Genomic DNA, 18510 nt, shown 5'->3' on the forward strand with positions numbered 1-18510 from the left:
TTTTTTTGATGACTCCCCTCATCCCCTGAGGTAACAACAACTATATTGAAGGGCTTTTATATACAGCAGTCAACAGACTACCTTAATAATAAATCATTTTATTAGTTTGTGGATTTGCTTGAGCTAGAAAGAACTACTAAACATAAATAAAATGTGCAAAAGGATTTTGAAAAAATACCCTTAGAAAGAGCTACTGCATTAACTGCATTCAAACATCCAAACTGACTCAAATGATTCGCGAACCAGCTCCGAATTCCCGAACTGACTCAAATGAATCACGCTCCGAACTCCCAAACTGACTCAAATGATTCGCGAACCCACTACGAACTCCCGAACTGATTCAAATGTTTCGCGATCCCCAAACTGACTCAAATGATTCGCGAACCCGCTCCGAACTGACTCAAATGATTCGCGATCCCGCTCCGAACTCCCGAACTGATTCAAATGATTCGCGATCTCCAAACTGACTCAAATGATTCGCGAACCCGCTCCGAACTGACTCAAATGATTCGCGATCCCGCTCCGAACTCCCGAACTGATTCAAATGATTCGCGATCTCCAAACTGACTCAAATGATTCTCGAACCCGCTACGAACTCCCGAACTGACTCAAATGATTCGCGAAAACGCTTCGAACTCCCGAACTGGTTCAAATGATTCACGCTCCATACTCCCAACTAGGAAGAATTAGGAAGCGTGCATTGTGAAGGGTGCTCTGAAAAGCGGCAGCGCAGGCAAAGGATTAAAACCTCTATTAAAACAGATGTCCAAATGAATGTACCGGTACGCTAAAAGCACGTTCTGGGCACATGGAGAGGTGGCGTTATGCTCAAGAGCTATATTTGGAAGTGGTGGTACGGAGTACCGGTGCGTGCCGGCCCACTTAAAGCACTGCGTGCGTGATGATTAAACAGCAAAATGCTATTCAGACAAGTTTTAGATGGAGTCTAGCGCGTCATTCACCCCATGTATCCTTTCTGTGATGTGTATACAGTATAAGAAGTACATCTGTAACACATTACACTGAACGGCAGGAACAGATAAACGATTTCATGCGTGTTTAGCTCAGATCCGATGTGCAGATGATGCTGTGGCTAAACTGTGTGTGTTCACACAAAATAAACCCTCCTCATGCAGTTTTATCAGGAGAAGAGAGCGGCACTCTCTGGCTGTTTAGAAGAGCATACTACTCATACTAGTTTAAATTATAGTGTGCACAGTTTTTCTGTCACTGTTTGAATTAAACATAGGGTTTTTGAAATGTTGCATACTGTTTTCTGACAGTAGTATGCAGTTTATACTGAGCATTAAGTGGAACATGTTGTCATCGATGATGGATCTGTCATTCTGTTTCTGTCGTGTTTACGTCTCAAGCGCTCAGATGAAAGCTCTCTGCGTGCACTGGTTTGGGTTTTAGGTGCAGTAAATCTCATATGATCAGGGGAAGTTTAGCCTGTAGAGACAGACTGTTGATGGTACTGAAGGATTCAGTATGTGACAGGTGTCAGCGGGACAGAGGAACACTTCATGTGTTTATCAGCACAGTGTGCAAGTGTGTGCGTGTTGTTTCCACATCCACATCCAAACACTCATCTCTCATTATCGCTGGCTAAAATAAACACTTGACGTTTCTTCCTCCCGCACCAGCGCTTTAGTCCTACACATCATTCACATCATTCTCTCATTCTCTGCATTTCCACTTCTCTCAGTTTCAGTGCACTTTGCTGGCATGACAAGTATTTTTTGGCATGCAAACCATTGGTATTTCCAAAGAATGTGCACACAAAAATACCATTGAAAACAATGTACAGTATGCAAAAAACAACAACATATAAAACATATAAAAAATTATAAAATTAAGTGCATAAAAAACAAAAAAAAATTGGCTCACAACAATAGTTGGATTGACAAAAATATATCCAATATCATTGGATCAGGTTTTTATTTTGAGCTGTTGAGCACCTAAATGCAAAATGCTTCTACATTTTTTGCACTTGTGTTTTAAGTTGAATAAAAGACTATTTTTCCCTATATGTTTAATCATTGAGGACTTCTTTTCTCGCCTCGTCTCGCTCTCGTGAACCCAGTCTCGTGTCTCGTCTCATGGGATAAGCGTCTCTTCACACCCCTACAATGAAATGTTTTGCATGTCTTATTTGTTTTGTCTTAATTTAGTTGCTTTGCATTGCATTGTTTTTTTGCCCTATACTGTATTTCCAAGCTCTCAGAAACTCTCAGTAAAAGATGTAATTGTAATAGTTCATCAGTGTTTCCAGGTTGTTTTTTGTTTCAGTCTCTGCTCTCCTGCTTCTTCAGGGTCTGAAGCTGTGAAACTCACAGCAGTGAAACTATGGAAATGATTAAATATATTTTTTTCTGAAATATTTAGCGTTTTCTGAGCTACAGAAATTCATTTGGTTTTTACGGCCATAGGTTGACTCGACTTTATAGTGCCAAGTGTGTTTGGCCCACAGCGGCGTACTGTTAAAAACCAGGTGTTCGTGTCCAGATGCCAAACTCCTGTCTCTCATCTGAAGATTATGGTACGCCTGTATTAATAGAACTGACTCCCATAATGACGTTTCCACCTGGTCCTCTCTGCTCATATAATGAGACGGTCAGTTGTTGGCGATTCTTTCTGTGGCGTATGCATTGATAAATATGAAATAAAGAGCTCAGAGGCGCCCGAGATGGAGAGCTTGAGGAGAGTGTGCTGATGGTTAAAGAATAAGTATTTTAAACAGAGGCAGAAATTTGGTGTAAAATATGAGCTGGACATGAGTTTGTGAGATGTACTGTATAACTCCCACTGATGGGATGAATTAGCCTGACAGAGAGAAAGCCCTTTATCTGTGTGGGCAGGGACAGTGTGAAGGAACGGGAGGGAATTTGAGTGGGAAACACGGTGATGACAGTCAGAAGAGTTATGTCATGATGCCAGAGAGAGGAGTGGAAGAGGCTGGGAATCTCTCCTCTTTTTCAGCGCGTCTCAGCACACACAGCTGCACATGGGGACTAGCACGTACAGCATAGGGGCGCTGTTGAGCACCTCTTTTGTGTGGCCCCCAGGAACCCTATGGATCATGTACATTTGTCTTTTATAACTGCCCCCCCCCACCCCTTTTTGAACTTAAACTTAAATTGTTATAATTCACGCACATAGAACAATAATACTAAATTATAGCGATGCACCGAAATGAAAATTCTTGGCTGAAGCCGAAACAGAACAAAATTAAACACTGGACTAAAGGCCGAATGCCAAACATGGTTTTTCGGTTGCTTTTGTTGTTGTTGCTTTTTAACCATTGCATAAATTAAATAGCCAAAATGTGCTTTTTAAATGTTTTGTCTTGCTTTTCAAAAAAATTATAATAATAATAAATAAATATATATTTTTATTTCTCAACTTTTATTTTGGTGGAAACGCGCAGGAAGACCTCACTGCTGCTTTTTGTTGACAACAGCAGATTTATAAATAAGTCTCGTTGCGAATACGTCGTACGTATCGCATTGTCACGTGCCTTGTAAGTATTCAGACAAATGTAACTGAGCAACTGACAATCACAGATTTTCGTTCTTTTCGTTCATTTAATCAAAATGTAATTAAAATGTTACGTGCTTCTTCCATAACACATCTACTACTTATGCAAACATTGATCACACTACAAAATCTAAAATATTATAATGGTAAAAGAAACTGATTTTTTTTATTATTATTGTTTGCCATAGTGTATAGTCTATGATTAGTTCACCTCACCTCTTATATCTGACAAGTCTTTGGGTTGTAATCGTTATTTCATCACGTTACATCGCCAATAAACTTAACCAATGCAGTCTGAGCTGGAAAGAGAATTGATTAGTTCATCTGTTGAGTCTTCGGGTTTGATTCGACTCGTTCATCCCGGGTCACATTAAAGATTCGTTCAAAATGAACAAAGAATCGTCCATCGTCCATCACTAGCCCAGAGTTAGTGCAGCCCTGTCAGAATACATGCGATGCGTGCATGTATTAGAAAACACAACCTTCTGCAGTTTATTTACTAATTGTTTAAGAAAATTTCGTGATTTCAATTATCATACAGTAACCAGTAACAATCTCCCTTTCCTCTTCTCATCGAAGACATGATGCAGCACTAAACAGTCTCTCGTTGTAATGATTTCTGTGTCTTTCTTGGACAGTTTTAAATGCATCCACACTGCTGACATGTGTGCTGTATTTTAAAAAGTGTGCACCTCTTACTCTACGCTGGTTGCTGTTTGATCTCGTCATGTCATTGTTCGGTACAATTAATTCGGTCTTTCCGCTTATTCGGCGGTACACCGATTGTTTTGCTATTTTCGGCCAAATAATTTCAGTAGCCGTTTGAACATTTGGTGCATCCCTACTAAATGAACAAGTGTGAATGAACCATCACGACAGAGTTTGATTAATACGCTGATAAACACTCGTGTTCATACTCAATTTTATCAGCTGATCTTATTTTTACTCTCACCACATTCCACTGGTGATCAGATTCTCACAATAGATGGACAGTTATAACTCATTAATCACATTAGGCCATCTAGCTTTAAAAATAAAAACCACTTCTACAACACTTGAAGACCACCAGCTACAAAATGAGTGTCACTGTGAACATGGGACTTAGTGATGTCCCCGATGCCTTCAAATCCGGTCTATGCAGGCAGTTCTCTGGGCTTCGGATGAAATCTGCTGCTTCTCTCACTGGTGTGTGATATGTGAGGAATGAGCGCCTGATGATTGTGGTTTGTTTGAGGTATGATCTTAGCAATGATTGCTATGTGTGGCCCATGTCTTCGCGTGTGCATCCAGCTATGATAAACACTCGACATGTTAGCGCGCTGTGGTCAGGTGACTTATCCGTCTGCTGCAGAAAGAAAACACAGGAATGGAAGGATAGGACAGAGACGTCAGGATGGAGGACATGTGGTATGTGTTTGTCTGTCAGACCTCCATAGCAGCCAGCTGATGTGATGTTCACACACACACACACACACACACACACAGCCCGCACACATGGTGACCTTATCATGCACTCCTCCAGAAACACACAGGCATGATACTGCACGGCAGATAGAGACAGAAGAAGAGAAAGAAAGACAGATAGCGGCCACTCTGAACAAAATGACTGTGGGTAATGGAGATCTTCAGTTTATTTGATACACTCAAGCTGTGATTTGTTTATTTCCAGCGCTGTTGCCTGTGGTTTTATAATGCCAGCCGAACCCGTTCAACACTGAAGACGAGAGAGACCCAGATAAACAAACAAATGAAGCTTATGAACAAAAACCATGAATGCTGGCTGCAACAAATTGCTGAATCTGTCATTCGTGACCACTAGTATTTGTGTAGCAGTGCTTGTGTTTGTGTGTATGTGGGTTTCTTAATAGTCTAGGACATTCTACTCATACTAAAGGGTGAACTATGAGGTTTTAGGAAGGTGTTCTTCTGTACACATCACATTGCTATGCATTTGCTATGGGTGTTGCTGTGTGGTTATTTGGGTGCTCTGGTGCTTGTTTGGGTGTTTATTGTCCCAAGAGTCTCTGTGATATTCTGAGCGCAAATTCACAAGTCATTCTTCAAAAAGAAGAGCCTTTGAGGAGTTTTGTCATTCGAGTTGATTCGTGAGTCTTTGGCAAAGACAACTGCTGTGTAACCAGATAATACCCAAAACCTGTTATTTCCTTCTTAAGAAAAAAAAATCAAGAGGTGTTTCTTAAGAAATTATTTGAGAACTTCTAAAGAAAAACCAAAAACAAAGAAACTTGCATTTCAGAACAAACCTCTTATCATTTAGATTAACAATTTCCTTAATTTATAATCTGAGCCCTGGAGCTAAATCTGCATTGAAGAGTTTCTTGAGTGTCTTTGTCCTCTGCGTCTCCAGTCAACGTGTGTTTGCAGGAAATCATCATCATTCATCATAACTGGAGCGGATTACTGTCTGTGGACACAGTTATTGATTTAGTATCTTGAGATATGATTTTATCAGTGCCAGTGTTATCTGACGTCTGACAGGTACAGACAGACCAAGGTTTGAAACATGACCCAGACTGAAAACAGACCATACACTACATACTAGTATATATTTATATATATATACATTTTCTGCTCACTAAGGATGCATTTATTTGGTCAAAAATAAAGTAAAACACTGTAATTTTATTTATGTTGAAAAGAGTTTTGCTGCTTCATATTTTTGTGGAAATTGTGGAACTGCAAATAATTTTTATTTTTAAAAATGTATTAATAATGAAAGTTTTTTAACTTTAAGTTATTATATTCACTATAAAAAATAATTTGTAGATAGAAAAAAAAAACTTCATACCTTTTACAAGAAAATTCAATTTCAGTCTTTTATAATTTCACATATAATTTAGTGTTACTTGACAATTCTTTGTGATTCTTTGTGAAATTTACTAGTTACTAGTATTATTACTAGAGTGTTAAACAGTTGAATGCTCTACACTGTAAAAAAAAAAAAAAAAAAAACGTACATTTTACAGTAAAAAATTGTGAACCTTACCGTAAAAAATACAGCAGCAACATTTTAGGTTTTATAGATTTAACTAAAATTTTACTGTTAAAAATTATTAACTGATATACTGTAATCTTAATATACCAACCATCAATATGAAAAACCATCATGGTAACACGCGATACTAAAATAACACAATAAACATGAATTTAACAACATAAGATGCAATATAAAACAGTAATGTGCATAACTGAGAAAAAAACAAAAACAAAGTTGTCACAGGGATTTCTGGGTATGTCGACTTACTTTTTCCACTGTAAAATATTATTCTTTCTTTACTTTGAAAAACTAAATTTATTAGTTTTTTACCATACAATAACATGAAAAGTCCTATTAGTGTTAAATAGTTAAACAGGTGTTTACCGCAGCATTTTACCACAGTTTTTTAGCAAAATTACAATTATTTAAGCACAAAAAACTCCTTAACTCTTCTTCTTTTCTATTATCACCTGTGCAACTCCTTATTCTACTCACTTATAACATAACTGTTTGTGCATGTAATTGTTTTACTCATTTGTATCTGGTGTTTTAGTGAATCAGTTTTATGTTTGCATTTAATTTGCATTCTTACTAGATCATGTTTGCCCCTTTGAACGTTTAAAGCTTGTTTTACCCCAGTACTACTTGAGCTTGCCTGTGTATGTTAGTGATATATACAGAATGAACCTCGGCTGAGTAGATGTCATATTGAATTTGTTGCAAATGAAAGAAAAATACACTCGCAGTCTATTCAGTAGGTTTTACTGTTGTGTACTGTTGGGTTTCTGCAGACGAAAAAAAAAAAAAAAAAAAAAGGAAACCTTTTCCAAAATTTTCCACTGGACAAAAAATTAGACCAGACCTTAAGACAGCTTTGTTGTTACTCAAGTCAAATTAAATATGACATCTACCGATGCATGCACTCTTTTAAAGTGGAAAACGTAAACGTGAATGCAATGTGTGAGAGTATCCGGACATGCACAGACATGACTGATGTGTGTTTGCAGTGTGTGTGTGTGTTCTGCCTGTGCTGTCACATGTCCCCTGAGTCCCAGTAATGTGTCCATGTGATGGGTATCTCAATCCCACAGGGAGAGAGAGCGGGACGTATCAGACAATCTGATGGAGAGACAGTATGGAGAAGGGGATTTGCAACTTGCACAACTGAACATGAGATAAAATGAGATGAAGCTGTGATGTCCAGTCAAACGTGTCCGCCGTCATATCAGTGTTTGACAGAACAGAAGATAGTAATCTTAGTCAATCAGAGAAGGAGATCATAAACAGTGTCAGATCATGAACCCGCACCTCTCTCTCAGTGTCTGCTTTTGGCTCTTTGTCTGGTTTTCTTTCAAGATCCAGTCTGGTAATTGAGAGGTTAAAATATAACTTTTTTACCTTCATTAATACGTGTTTCTGAACTTATTGTGTATGATTCACTCGTGAAGGTCATTCAAGGGAATCTTTCCAATCTTTCACCAAAATATAAGAACTTATAACAGAACTTTCCTCAACCGCTTTGTCCAAAGTTGAGTCCCATACAACTTTGTTTTTCACTTTTTATCATTTTAATCAGTAATATGTCACATTGCATAAGTAAAATTGGTTGTGATTACAGTTTCACCTAAATATGAATAAATCAATATTAAAATAGCATTGCAACCTACAGTACTATCCAAAAAGAGCCTCATTCTGTCATTGGATTAATTATTATCACTGATTACTCATATTGTCCGGATTTAAAGTCATGTTCATGGCAAATATTCTCTCTTGATTAAAAGACCTTAAAGTAGACTTAGCAACATTCACAACACATTTTACACGAGTGATGTCACATTTTTATGAGCGAAACAGAATAATTTCCCAACTGGGAAATGATTGGATCGTGTAAAGTGGGTGTTGGACGCGAGAACAGAGGCAAGTGTTTGAGGAACATTGTGGATAAAGTTGTTAAGACATTTCTGACACATTTTTGACATTTTTTTTTCTTTAGAATAACATTCGCCGGTTAATCATGCACAACATCAGCTTAAAGAAAGTAAAAAGGGCCAGTTCTGATTTCATTTTGAAGACATTTTCTGCAAAGCTCAATGACTGCTTACTGCAGACTTTCTCCATTACACACCGAGTGTTAGTGTGCCAAAACAAAGCCCACGGGTCAGCGCTGGTGTACGCACCGATGACGTGTCCCCTCATTCACCCTCTTCCTGGGCTTGTAACAATATGAGTTTATGATGTTCTTGGCACAGTTCAGACACGCTGTTTTCCTTTCTGAGCTTGTCTTCCTGGAGAAGCGCCACGCTCCAGTGTTTGCAGACCTCGCCGTAACCGGTGGCCTGTATTTATACGTTACTCTTCTTTAATTTATCACTTTATCACTTTATCATTGCAATGATGTTATTTACAGGATGCATATCACGGAAAAGATTTCCTTTACTTGTTACTCCATCACCGGCGTGATTTCAGGCCTGTTTTGGAGGGAAGATTTATGACGGTGTGGTCGGCTGTCTGTAATCAAAGCCTGACTGGTTTTAACCAGACCTGGACAATTTTAGCTTGTCGCATCATCGCTGCAATAATTTGGCAAACTCCAGTTAGACGGGTTTGGTTTTCTCAGAAATGGGCTTTTCTGTTTATGTGAAAGTGGTTTGTAGACAGGTCTCTTCCTGTGACCCTCAGCATCGGGGGTCGTTCTGGTCGTGACCTCCTGTCTACTTCCTCCATCCATCCCTGGCTCTTCTCCTCGTCTGGTTCTCGAGCTCCGCTGACAGGTCGTTTAACGCTTATATCCTGCTGGCTCTTGATGTCGCTGGCCGTCTGGATTTTTAACACTTAGCTGCTTGTTTCTGTGACTTTCTGGGGTCAGGCCCTAAACTCTGAACAATACCAGGCACACAGGCAAACACTCATCTCAGTATCTGTAACGTGGAGTCAGAAAGTTTATTAAGTTTATTAAGAGAATGGTCAGGAAGGCAGAAATCAGGACCGGCGTCAGGTATGTCAGGGATATCCAGGATCATTAACAGTAACAAGCAGAGGTCGGGGCAGGCACCAGAGAACCAGAGTCGGTTTAAACAATCCAAGATCAGACACAGGAAGAACAAACACAGGGGAAACGCTCGGAAATGCTAGATGGGGCTAAACAAGACTTCGCCCTGATTGAGAGTCCAAACACAGTTTATATAGGGGAGTGGTAAAGGGGAACACCTGGTTGTGATTGGCCCTAAGAACGGGATTATGGGAAATGGAGTTCTGATTGAGTCTTGAGTTCAGTGCCCTCTACTGAAGTTCATGGGCACTCCAGCTGACGATTGTGACCGTATCGGAGCAGTCACCTCATTATTGTTTGTTTGTTTATTTATTTTGTTATGATTTACCGTTATAAATTCATTCATTTAAAAAAAACATGAAAATCATAAAAAAAGACTTGAAGTTTGATGACCTAAATTGTTTATTTAAAAAAATAATATTAATTTTTGTATTTATTAATTTTTAATTTATAAAAAAATAGGACATAAAAATCATAAAAAGATGGTTTAAATGTAATTTAAATCATTTTGATTTGACTGTTAATTATATTTTTAAATGTGATTTTTCTTCTTTAATATTATACTTATTTTGTATATTATATCCATGGCCGTAACCAGCTATGAGGTCACCTTAGTAAAAAAAAAATGTCATGTTAAGAAATGAAATTCTCTGAATGACTACCGTTCTGTTTAGAGAACTGAAAAAACTGAAAAAACATCACAATATTATCTGTCAGAAACATTAGCAATGCTAGCAATTAACACTAGTAAACAGATCTAGAACAAGTAGGTAACAGAATAAAATGAAATATGCAAACACTAGCCATGAAGCCATGAATCATATGCTGTTTCATTCAGTATAGAAGTCACATTTTCACAAAGTCATGCTAAAATATCCATAAGAACACTAGACGAAGTTATCATCGTGACTGAAATGGTTTGATATTGCTTTTGTTCCAGATAAACGTCCAGAGCTGTTGTGTAACATGAGGGACAGTCGGACTGGCCCAGTTTAATTTCCTTTTTAGTTCTTTTCTCTTGTATAAATAAGAGTTTGGTATTTAATTTTGAGTTCAACATTATTTGAAACAGACTTTGTTTTCTAATGCGGTCGCGCTGAAAGCTGACCAATAAGGCCCATTTTGTTTTTGCTCATTTTATTTTTGTGCTGAGCCTTCATTACACAAATTCTTTGGGATTCATCTAAAGTGAAGTGAAGTGAGCATAAAGATGCATTGTGAGCATGAAGGCTGAGACATCTGATCATGGCGTGGTATCTTCAGATCCTTGTCTTCTGTCGGTGTGTGTGTTGTCAGGTGTGTTGGCGAGGCCGTCCTCCAGTTTAATTAAAAACCGTGTCTTGGCTGGGAGCGCGGGGAGATCTCGGCACCTCATCTGACGCTGCTACCGTCACCTCAGCTCTGGCGTACCGCAGCTGGCCGCATTCTTCCCTCACAGCGCCTCGCTGCCTCTCTAAGCCCTTTTAAATGAAGTACCTCGCAGATTGATATCTGAGGATTACAGAGCTATTGAACAGCCTGGTGAACTCTTGGGAATGAGTTTCTGAGTGGCGTGCCCCAGTGAAACTTGCTTGGCCGAGCTGGTCACAATATCTCTGCTTATCATGATGACACACAGGGAAGCTGATACTCTTAACTTGGATGAACAGGAACGTGTGCAGGAAATGCACACACACACACACACTCACAAATGGCTTCTTTGTAATAATGTATATCACCTTGAAATGGCTCTCTTTTAAAAAGGTTCCATATGATGTCATAGAAGAATGTTTAAAATTCCGTATGATGTCAGAAGAACATTTTAAGTTCATTATGATGTCATAGGAGAACTTAAAAAAATAATAATAAAAAAAAAAGCTACTGTTTAAAAGAGGTCAGTAAGATAATAATTAAAAAGATGCAATTAAATTCTGTGCTTTTGAAGTTTCTATTCATCAAAGAATCCTGAAAAAAAATTAACGTAATAATAAAAATTCAGCTTTGATCACATAAGTTTACATAAATTACACTTTTAAAATATATTAACACAGAGAAAATATATTATAAACTATAATAGTATTTCACAATTTTTTTTTTTTCTGTATTTTTCATCTAATAAAAGGCCTCTAAATTATAAATTGATCAAAATTATGCTAAAAATAAACATATTGCATGCTTTCTGTCATCTGATTGATCATTTATGCCTTTTTTAGGAGTAATTCAAGCCATTTAAAGACATGAAGAAATTATTTGGGGTATTAGGAAAAAATATTTTAAAGAGTTTTAATAAAAGGGAAATATTAGTAATTTGTCATTTATATGTTTTTTTCTCCATTTTCTTTATTTTGAGAACAAATTTGATGATGATTCTTAATTTGCTATATTGTTCTTCAGAGATTAAAATAGTCATCGATGTTTGATTAAAGGTTCTTCAGGTCATGTTTTGGGTCTTTTTACTGATGAGCGAGAGAAAGGAAAGCTCTTGTGGTGCTGAAGTAGTTTGTGTGTGTCTGGTCTGGTCTGGTCTGGTCTGGTCTGGATGGGTGTCCCAGGCTGCAGGTGGGCTGTTTGTTCTCCGTTTCCACTAATCAAATCTGGATTTGTGTCCTGAAGTCCTGTCATGCTTGTCACAGCCCACACACACCTGTTTGGCCGGACTGATGCTGTGTGCAAGTGTTGATGGAGCCCAGTGGATGCCATTTATATTCCTCCCTGTATTTCCTGCTGAATATTCTGTGTCCCATGCAAATATACTAGTCACCTTACAGAAGTCCATGAAGTAGTCCAGGTCTCAGGCTACATATAGACTGATCTGTAAAGAGGAAGTTGTCATGTTCTCATCTAGATGTTTCTCACAGTGCTGTGTGTGTGTGGGAGAAACGTGGGGATTTCCTGCTGATGGTGACTGATGTGGTTCAACAAGACTTCCACTCAAGTGACCAACGGCCCACGTCCTTCCAGACACATGTACACAGACCTGAGGCTTCAGCTCTTAAATCAAGCAGTTCAGCTTTCATTACATCAACCCAGTTCAGTTCCTGCAGGATACACTGAATGACACTAGTCAAGACATTTCTCATTAGCATACATCGATGTGGGTTATGGCTCTCAAGCAAACGTTGACTCTTTAATCTAGAATTAAATCGATGTGATGCTTGTGTGACTTCAAGCGTGGCTCATCCAATCAGAATTGAGGAATTTTTACTTTGTACTAATATGTGATTTAAATGAGTCAAGATCACAAGAAATGTGCACTTTGTGTGTTCTGCATGTTGGGTTTTTATCCATTGACAGAAACTCACATCTGTCTGTGTTCAGGTCTCAGAGGCTGTAGTGTAAGCATGTGTTCGCAGCTCTCCATCATCATAATGAGGGTGATAATGTGGCTTCATCTGCGGCTCGTGCACACACCTGCAGGTGTTTCAGGGCTGAATTGGAGTTTACTGACAGCTGTGATGCTCTTGAGGTCACTGCTGGGATGTTCCTGCCAAATTCCTCTCATCTCTCTGATAGAAATGTTGTGCTGCAAAACAAACTTCAGCCTCTGACGCTCTCATGTAAAGGGCTGAGTTCAGAATGGTCCTCCACTTCCACAGATATGGCACAGATTCAGTGGTATGTGGTGGACAGTATGCTATTTTTTTGAGTGCATTGAAAACATACCTGGATGAGTTATGATGTTTGTACGCACACTTTCCAGAACAACTTGACCTTCCAGTTCCAGTCACGATGAATGAACCAGAAGTAATCAGCTCTGATTATTATCTCTTTCTTGACGGATTACTTCACTGAACAGAAGAACAAAAAAAAGAACACCTTCCAAAAGCTAAATGCATTTTTACACTTAACACTGTGTAAAACTGTTATGGGTTTTAATTAATCATTTCATTCATTAATTTTGCTATTTAATTATTAATTATATTTTATTTTAAATGTTATTGTTGTTATTATTATAAATTGTAATAATAATGTAATTATTAATTATTTAAATGAAAAATAAAGCAAAAAAGATTAGTTGTCAAGTAACTTCATTATATTGGATGTTTAAAAAGATGTGCCATCCAACTATAATTAACAATTAAATAATATTTAAATAAAGAAAATGATTAGTAGTAGTAGTAGTACCATCATTCATGTAATTAACATTATTTATTATTAACATTAATGAAATAAATAATGTGTGGCATCCATTTAGCAAAATGATACAAAGTGTGTGTGTGTGTGTGTGTGTGTGTGTGTGTATTTTTGCTGGCTTGCTTGGATGCACACAATGAATTAAACATAGTGTAGTGAAGTCATGTGACAACAATGTGTTTAATACATTTCTATTTGACATGTTTTAATTATAGCACACTTAAAAAAAGAAGTAATTTTTTACGAGCCAAACATGAGTACAGACAGTTGTTCAGTGCTCTTACAGCCTGTGCTAATTGAATAGTGTACTCTCTCTGTGTGTGTGTGTGTGTGTGTGTGTGTGTGTGTGTTGTTCCGTGTCCAGAGACGGCTTACATCTGGATTAGAGGCTCTCTCTTGCAGGACAGTTCAGCAGCACATGTGTGTCGTTGTGTGTGAGTGCTCGCAGCTTTAGCCTCTCAAGAGTGACGTCCCGGGGTGTTTCGAACCGGACTACTGTCTGCAGGGGTTCAGGGGTGTGGGAAAACCTGTCCTGGGTTCAGATGCACTTGAGGAGAGTGGTGTAGTGAGGCGTGTGTGGCTTCATGTGATTCCTCCCACAGGAAAGCTCTTCACTTAGACTTCATATACTAGACTTTATAACTCTCACGTGTCCTTCATTTAGATATCAGTTTGTGTCTGATGTCTCGCCTACAATTCTTATAGACACGAATACCGAATAGTACGAGTATAGACCTGTAAAGTATTAATAGTGCATGATAATTATTTAATAAAACAATGAACAGAAAATAAACAGAAGCATCTCACATTGTTTGGTCTTGAGATCATTTGATGAGTAATGGAGTTCATATTAAGATTTAATGTGACTTCGGACTGAAAACGGACATTTTGACGAATCAGAGCACAGTTTGAGACGCTGTTGAAAAGACGCTCTTGTCAAATGTGCAGATGCAGAGCAGATGAAAGCACTGTTGAAGTGTGATGATGTGTGGCGATGCATTCAGGAGGGAACGGTGTGGGAACACAGGGGGTGTTTGTGTGTTTCCTGCAGAGAAACTTCGACATGGGAACGTGACTTTGCACTAACAAAGCGGGGCAACCCCTTACCGACTTGAGCGGCCCGGGGCGAAGTCAACCGTCAAACACACCGTCCCACCAATGACTGAAGCGCAGGAAGCAGAGCCTGCCGATCCACTGCAGGGCTGGCGTCCAAGCGTTCGTTCAGCTGATAGAGACGAGCGAGCGTGGCCCGACATGTCCAGGTTTGCAGCGCTGGCTCACGTCTGCTGACTCTCTGTGGGAGAGACGAGCCATTAGGAGTTCATTACTGAAGGTTTAGTGTCTCTGGATTGTGCTGGAGGTCACAGTTGTGTTGGCTTGTGACGTATTTGCTGACCTTCTTAGTGAAGGGTCACCCCAAAACTACAAATCTGTCACATGACTTGTACAGATTAAGAGCGCTAGGGCTGTCACACTCCACAAATGAGGATTAAAACATCATAAGAGCTGTACGGGTAAAAAGTATTCATTTCTTAATAGTTTCTTCATTTTCTTATAAATTAAATTAAAAAGTATATTTATTAAATGATAATTAAGATATCAAATTCAGTAATTTTTAGATGTTTTTAGATTTTATTGAATGATAATCAAAAATAATGGCATATATAGTTATATTCATATATTATATAATATTATATATAATGAATATAAAGGGCTGTAAGAGTTTATTTTATTAAATCAAATGTAAAATAATAGTTAAATGAAAAAATCCACTATCTGTCAATTCTCAGTCAATTTTTTTTATAAATGTAATGGGTCCTTGCTGAATAAAAGTCTCAAAAATAAAAAAGTGATCCTGAACTAACTTCTGAATGGTATATACTTCTTGTGCTGTTAGTGATGATATTATAGTTATTATATTATTTTTTATATTTGATTAAATAAATACTTACATTCATATTAATTTGTTGTATTAATAAATAAAAATAGTGTGTGTGTGTGTATATATATATATATATATATATATATATATATATATATATATATATAATATATGTATATATATATATATATATATATATAATATATGTATAATAGTATAAACTGTATATAAAGGGCTGTAAGTGTTCTTTTTATTAAAATTAGAAATAATAAACTTCACTAGTTCTCAAATCTTAGTCAAATATTAACAATAAGACGTGTTGAGCCACATAAACTATTTTGGTGCTTTTTTTTATACTTTTTTAGCTTCTGTATATATTCATATGTGGAAATGAGCACCTTGGAGATTCTTACAAAAATCTGACTAAAAACCATGCAACATGAGGGTAACCTGAATGATGACAGAATAATGCTCAGGGTGTGTGTTCACAGTGTGTGTGTGTGTGTGTGTGTGTGTGTGTGTGTGTGTGTGTGTGTGTGTGTGTGTGTACTTGATGGGTTAAATGCACAGCTCAGATTCCAAGTATGTGACACCAGACTTGTCCACACGTCTCGTTCAGTTCTTGATCAGTTATGTGCCAGGCTCTGAGCTGATTGATGTGGTGGAAAGGTTTGGTCTGACTGTAGGGTTCGAGTGAAGTGCTCCCAGCATCATGTGACTCAAAACAGAGACTCGTGTTGGTGTTGTGACCCCGGCGGCACCCATCGGTGAACTCCAGCGAGGCTCATGCCTCTGGCGTCCGAGAGATGAATGTGTCTTTGTGTGTGTGAAAGAGTGCCAGATGTGAAGGACACTCACCTGATGTTTGAGAATGCTTTGTGTCTGATCAATGAAACGGATGTGGGTCTGTGTGCTGAAGTGAGCTCGTTTCACTGTGCGTCCTGACACCTAGTGCTCACAACTCTACATAGCATTTCCAGCAGTGTCTTTGAATCCGCTTGATCTGATCGAAACAAGCAGAGGTTATTAGTGGTGTAATTTGTCGTTTGTGCCGCAGACATTAATTATTTCTCAAATAATGATGTCTTGTTGAAGAGAATTAATTTACTAATAGAACAGAACCAGAACACAATGATCTATAACCTTTCTTTAGAAGACTACTGTAGATAATACATTTTCTTTTCTTTTTTTAACCTTTAAAAAATAGCAAAGTATAAAATGATAACATGGGATGAAACTTCAAATCATTGGCCAAGAAAAGAGCAGTAATTATGGGCTGTGGATGGCTGCAGTGTTGAGCACAAGACACTTTTCTAACTCTTCAAACTGCTGAAGTGATCATGTGTCTGCAAGCTGAATATTTCTGTATATTATAAAGATATTATTGTCTGGGGTCGGTAAAATATTCTTAACTGTTTTAACCATCTTTTATGCTCAACCAGGGCTGCATTTATGTAATGAAAAATACAGTAAAAATAGTAATACTGTGAAATATTGTTATAATTTAAAATAACTATGTTCTGTGTGAATGTAGTGTGAAATGTCATTTATTTCTGTGATGCTCAGCTCTATTTTCAGCATCATTACTCCAGTCTTCAGTGTCACATGATCTTCAGAAATCACGTTAATATGATGATTCGCTGCTCAAGAAACATTTCTGATTATTATCAGTGTTGCTTCACAAGTTTGAGAAAAATTGCCATTTCCACTGTTCATCTTTAATTCGTACTGTCTTAGAGTTCTGCTGAATAAAAGTATTAATTTCCTGGATATTCTGTGTCTGATTTGATCCGCAGGACTCTGACGCCTCTGTATGATCCCGACTCTGGATTACTTACTGTGTCCGGAAATGTATGTACAGTAGCTCTTTCTAAACCCACTCTGATATGTTAAATGTCTGAAATCATTGCTCACCAGTATTAATCTGCTCATTAATGTTTCTCAGGGTGAGAGTGTGATCGACTGTTTCGAGGTGAACAGCAGCGAGCCCTTCCTGTCTCAAGGTAACACAGATGGTGTTTCTCTGGAGGCTGGTGTGGTTTCTTCATGTTCAGGAGCTGATCTCTCTCTCTCTCTCTCTCTCTCTCTCTCTGGTTGTCAGTGAGTCACTGTCTGACCGACCTGTCGACCCGTGGCACGGCTCTGGTGCCCAAGCTCGCTCTGGACGTCAGCTGCTGTGAGGTTCTGCGTCTGCTGCAGCTCTCTGATAACTTCATAGTGCCCATCAGCTACCAGGTGCCTCGCAAGGTGAGAATGATGCATGCTGGTCTAATAAACTGACTGGATAAAGCTCCTAATGCACTTGGTATACCCTAAACCAATAATGACTGATAAAATGACGACGTGTAACATGCATGTGATTTCTTAACTTTCCAACCTGAAGTGTGAAGCACATGAATTGTCTAAATCCAAATTTATAATGAGACTCATTTATATAAATATCAACAAAACGGGATCTTTAAAGTCTTCCTTCTGTTGAAATGAAACGTTTATGGTTTATAATGTTTGAATGCAATGAAATTGAGTAAACTATAAAAAGTGACATATTAATTTTACTATTGTTTTGTAAAATAATGTTTTTTGTTCTTTATTTTTAGTACACTTTTATTAATGCAATAGAAATATATTTCTTTAATTTGTTTATTTTTGATAATTTAAATAGTAATCCAATAAAACAAAACAAAAAAAACTTTTAAAATAAAACAAATTAAATAGAACTAGTACTAGAAGTAGAACTAATTATTTTAATGAATAAATCTATTATAAAAATGTATTATTATTTAATACAAGAAATTGATACAGCTAGCTATAGAAAGCGATATTTAAATTTTCCTATTACAGTACAGTACTATTTTGCAACTGTAATATATTTCTTCATTAATATGTTTAATTATTTGTTTTAAGTCATTATTTCTTTATTATTTGGTT

At 37.7% G+C, this 18510-nt stretch overlaps 1 protein-coding gene across 1 annotated transcript in view; it reads left to right on the forward strand.

Moving 5' to 3' along the window:
* Positions 1–18510, forward strand: part of coro7 (coronin 7) — a 113891-nt gene that overhangs the window by 86201 nt on the left and 9180 nt on the right. Inside the window, exons 10-12 of the mRNA XM_026215657.1 lie at positions 17379–17433; positions 17528–17585; positions 17684–17829. Coding sequence (XP_026071442.1) covers positions 17379–17433; positions 17528–17585; positions 17684–17829 — 259 coding nt within the window. The remainder of the gene's footprint in view (positions 1–17378; positions 17434–17527; positions 17586–17683; positions 17830–18510) is intronic.

Source organism: Carassius auratus, chromosome 3 (genome assembly GCF_003368295.1).
Source record: "Carassius auratus strain Wakin chromosome 3, ASM336829v1, whole genome shotgun sequence".
NCBI classification, from domain to species: Eukaryota; Metazoa; Chordata; class Actinopteri; order Cypriniformes; family Cyprinidae; genus Carassius; species Carassius auratus.